Below are 4,569 nucleotides of genomic sequence, written 5' to 3'. Positions count from 1 at the left end.
GGAGAAATGAGGAGCTCATGCCAGGGGCTTAGGTGGAGAGCAAATGTTTTGAGAATGAAGAGGGCAATGAATGTACAAATATGTTTTACACAATTGATGTATGTATGGATTGTGATAAGAGTTGTATGAGCCCCTAATAAAACGATTCAAAAAAAAAGAAAATGCATATCTCTTAGGATTTCCTATGTCAAATTATAGTCTTATATCCAATGCAACTGTTAATTTCAACCTTTACCTTTAAATGAGCAATACATTACCTTTAAATGAGCTACATATGAAATATTCTCCTGGTGTATTAACCCAACTTCAGGTACATTGCTCTAAGTTAAAGTACTTTCAAAGGAGTTCTTTCAAAGGAATTTTGACTTTTTGCAAACCAAGTAATGGCCCCTATGATTGTATATTGTTCTGCTTGGGTAGTTGGATGGTAAGAGGGTAATGTGTATTAGCTCTCTCTCTCTCTCTCTCTCTCTCTTTGACAATTTCAACCTTTTCTCCATTTGCTAATTTTTACATGTAATTTTTTTAATTGTGGCAAAACTATAATTTTTTAATTGTGGCAAAACTAATTTTTACATGTAACTTTTAATTGTGGCAAAACTAATTTTTACATGTAATTTTTTAATTGTGGCAAAACTACTCCATTTGCTAATTATTCCATGTAATTTTTTAGTTGGGGCAAAACTATACATAATGAGGACGATCAAATCACTACTCCAATGTACACTTTCATTATGAGAATAGATATGCAGTGTAATCTTTATGAAGCCTACTATACACTGAATTACACATGTAGAAGTAGTTGAATTGGGGAATATTAGGTCTCTTAAAGATTTCCCACAATATCTATTCTCATAATGAAAGTGTACATTGGAGTAGTGATTTGATCATCCTCATTCTAAATAAGAGGTGTTTTATGTCTGTGTTAGGCCAGGTTGACTGGAGAAACAAATCTAGAGACCATCATATGTGTGTAAAAGAAAGCTTTATATCAAAGGGCAATTGTATATTAAGAAAACATTCCAGCCTAGTCCACATTAAGTCCATAGGTCTGATATTAGCTCATATGGCTGATATTAGTCCATAAATTCCTCATCAGACTCAATGCAGCATATTCAATGATGCTGAACGCAGGAAGATGACAGGCCAGTAGGTGCAAAGTCTTGTGGATCCAGTGGTGGTGTTAGCATCTTCAGGGCTCTCACAGGTCTGTGTGGCTCCTGCACCTTGCCAAGTGACTTGACAGCAGGAATGTGAACAGAGCGAGGCTTTAGCAGGGTTCAGTGTCCGTGTAGCGTGGCGTGTCAAAAGGAAGACAAAGGCAGAGAAAGAAAGTTCCTAGAATCCTCATGAGAAGGCCGTGCCCACAAGGAGGCATCATCAGGCTTTGTGACCTGATTAACAGGCTAGACTCAACCCCTTCACTCTTAATAGTCTCACGTTGACATGAGATTATGTAACTTCGACAACATCAGATCATAATCCAATATCCCATAAACCTGGATTAGGATATATGTTCCTTTGAGCTCTTTTACTCAATTATGGTATTCTCCAATTAGAGAAATCTGTTCATTCTACCTCAGTGTTTCTCAACCTTCCTCATGCTACAACCCTTTAATACAGTTCCTCATCTTGTAGTGACCCCAACCATAGTTATTTTCATTGCTACTTCATAACTAATTTTGCTACTGTTATGAATCATAATGTAAATATTGATATGCAAGATGTATTTTCATTGCTACAAATTGAACATAATTAAAGCATAGTGATTAATCACGAAACAATATGTAATTATAATTCATGAAGTGTCATTTTACCTCCAATATTGCTGCTTTCAACACCGCAGCTGCTCTCTACACATGTGTGACTGGTCCGCATAAGTATATTATGTCGCCAACTCCGTCACATACACCTGTATCTGTCTGGGGTGTATGTGATGGGGTTGGCGCAATGATGTCATCACTCCGGATACTCTTATGTGGGCATATCTGCATGTGGGCGGACCCTCCTGGAAACAGATAGAGGAGCAGGCATCTCGGTTCCTAAGACCATCGAAAATGTGTCAGCCCCTGTGAAAGGGTCGTTCAACCCCCAAAGGGGTCGAGACCCACAGTTTGAGAACTGCTGTTCTATATGCTACCCTGGCCTAGATTGCAGACAAGATTGCCAATGGAATAGCTACTTAACAATAATCTTTAGAATTACTTGCCAAAGTATTATTAGACAATGTAATACTCTTAGACTTTCTCTTAGCTCCACAAAGAGGTTTATGTGCTATTGTTAATACCTCCTGTTGCTCCTGGATAAATACCTCCAGGGAGACGGAGCACATTACAAAGATCCATCAGAAGGCTACCTGCTTGCATTCATTAACTCCTATAACTGTTTCTTCTTCTTCTTCCCCTTTTAAAAAATCTTTGACTGGTTATCACATAAATCTGAAGAACTAGCAATGAAGTCCTTTACTTCCCTTTGGTTACTCAGGTTGGCTGTTTTCTTTGAGCTCACCCTAAATTCATTCCTCCAAGTCAGACTTGCCTGCTGCCATAACCCTCACCAAAATCTACTCACCCAGAGCAGGGGGCCCAAGAGCTTGGCAAAGGGAAGAAGCTTAGCCAACTAAAGAAGGGTTAGCTTCCTTGGACGAACCTCACTGTAAACTCCTGGAGCAAAGAAAGTCCTTGCAGGAGAAGGGGTTCCCATCGTGGGTAATCTGCCCCCTCTAGTGGACGTTTGATCAAAAAGGGGAGAAACCCTAAATGCAGAGGAATTTGGAGCAAACTCACTAAAGCGTTAATTTGTGGGGCCCAGGGAAATTCCAGGGAGGGAGAACTAAAGAATGTGACTACACTCCGAAAATATTTAATTAAGACGACAATCAGAACGTTCTAGGAAACTCATAACAAAAACATCTGTGTCAACTGGTCTTGGAAAACTGTTGCCATGTGGTTTGCACAGGCTGGTACTGAGAAGTCTTAAGACTGCTTTGTGGAAAATAAATTAGTTTGATCTTTGAACGGAAACTTCTGGGATCTCATAACCTTGGATTGACTAGACAAAGTAAATGTCAACCATCAGAAAAAATGGTAAATTCTTGATATTTCTATATAAAAGCACTCCCCCCCCCAAAAAAAAATAGCCAATTGGAGTCCATAGTAATTTCATTCTGTAATGCCCAGTTTGAGCTGTTATTCCTCAATAAAATTATTTGGCTTTAATTCTTGAGTACTGTATTTTCTTTTTTGGCAATGAAAGTAGACGAACTGGAAGTGCACCCGAGAGGATGCATTGTGTATCATGCAGAAAATTCGACTGTTCAAACACCGTTTATTCCTGGTGCCAATATTCTGTTTAGAAAACAGAGACCACAGAAATTCCGTCCTGCTCCCACCCCATCCCCACACCTTGCACATGAACTTTGCCCCCAGGCCCCACTACAGTTCCTTTCTCTGCCATCTTGCTCTGTACTTATTTCCTTAGGGCTAAGACACGTAGGGGGATTTTATTTTTCAATTTTTACTGTCATCCAGTCTAATCAGACTCAAAGCGAGCCTTCATTGGGCTTCAGAGGCTATAAATCTTCCTGGGAACAGATGGCCTCATCTTCCAGCCTTGAGGCTAGCAGTCCAACGCTTACCCGACAGCGCCACCAGGACTCACCCAGGGAAACAGGATGAGAAAGTCCAAGGATAGATTCTAGGCCCAGTACCTAGCACAGACTCAGTAAAGATCTGTTGAATGAACAACATGGATCAATTGTTTAAGATACTAACAAAGTAAACCAGAAAGCGCCGCCTTAGGGGAACATGAATCCTGAAATTCACCCTTCTTCTCTGGGCCTAGGTGAAGTCTCTGGTCCATTGGGTCAGTGCCACGGTTACCGATATTCCTATGACCGGAAGTCGGAGTACGCAAGTTCGGGCCACACTGGAGTTCCATGCAGCCTCTAGGGCTTCAGGGTCTCCAGAGTCCAGAAAGGGATTCCCAGTCAGTGACAGGTGTTCCACCTGCGGCAGCTCATCTGGCCGCGGCTCCCTGTTCAGTCTGTTATAACTGAGATCCAGGGTGCTGAGCTTGGCCGGCAGGCCCTTGGGCACCTGCTCCAGCCCAGTGGACGACAGGTTCAAAGAGCTCAAAGCGCTGGGCCACACGCACGGGGGCGCGCCTGGGCTGGCCGCGGGGCGCAGCGCGTTCCGGCTGAGGTCCAGGTGCTGCGGCTGCACGGCCGTCGCCGCCAGCGCCGCGCACACGCCGCTCGGCGTCTCCATCCCCGAGTGGCGCAGCTGCAGCACCTGGAGCGCCGGGAACTTGTGCGGACACAGGGCGGCGGGCAGCCCGCGCTCGCCCAGCCCCGGGTTGTCCGACAAGTCCAAGGTGGTGAGGGCCGGGAAGGCGCCCAGCTGCTCGCAGGAGAAAGCAATCGGGTGTGCTTGCGTCACGCTCAGCACCTTGAGGTTCGGCTTGAGCCGCCGCTGCAGCTCGGCCAGCCAGGCGCCCCCCGCGGCCCACGACACGTTGCGGAGGCGGAGGGTGGAGAGCGCAGGCCCCGTGGCTTCCAGAAGCGGCGGC

General features: G+C 44.4%; 1 protein-coding gene across 1 annotated transcript; it reads right to left on the bottom strand.

Annotated features, from left to right (window-relative positions):
- Window positions 1-2,846: 2,846 nt before the first annotated feature.
- Window positions 2,847-4,568, bottom strand: LOC101652337 (monocyte differentiation antigen CD14-like; the record flags this gene model as incomplete). Its single annotated transcript, XM_004697030.2, has 1 exon — window positions 2,847-4,568. A coding segment is annotated over one exon (729 nt), but the record flags the coding sequence as incomplete, so codon positions are not given.
- Window position 4,569: the final 1 nt, after the last annotated feature.

This window comes from Echinops telfairi, unplaced genomic scaffold (genome assembly GCF_000313985.2).
Source record: "Echinops telfairi isolate 266 unplaced genomic scaffold, ASM31398v2 ScPeMD7_7469;HRSCAF=8507_0, whole genome shotgun sequence".
Taxonomy (NCBI): domain Eukaryota; kingdom Metazoa; phylum Chordata; class Mammalia; order Afrosoricida; family Tenrecidae; genus Echinops; species Echinops telfairi.
The sequence above is the reverse complement of the archived record's forward strand: the minus strand, read 5'-3'. Positions and strand labels throughout refer to the sequence as shown.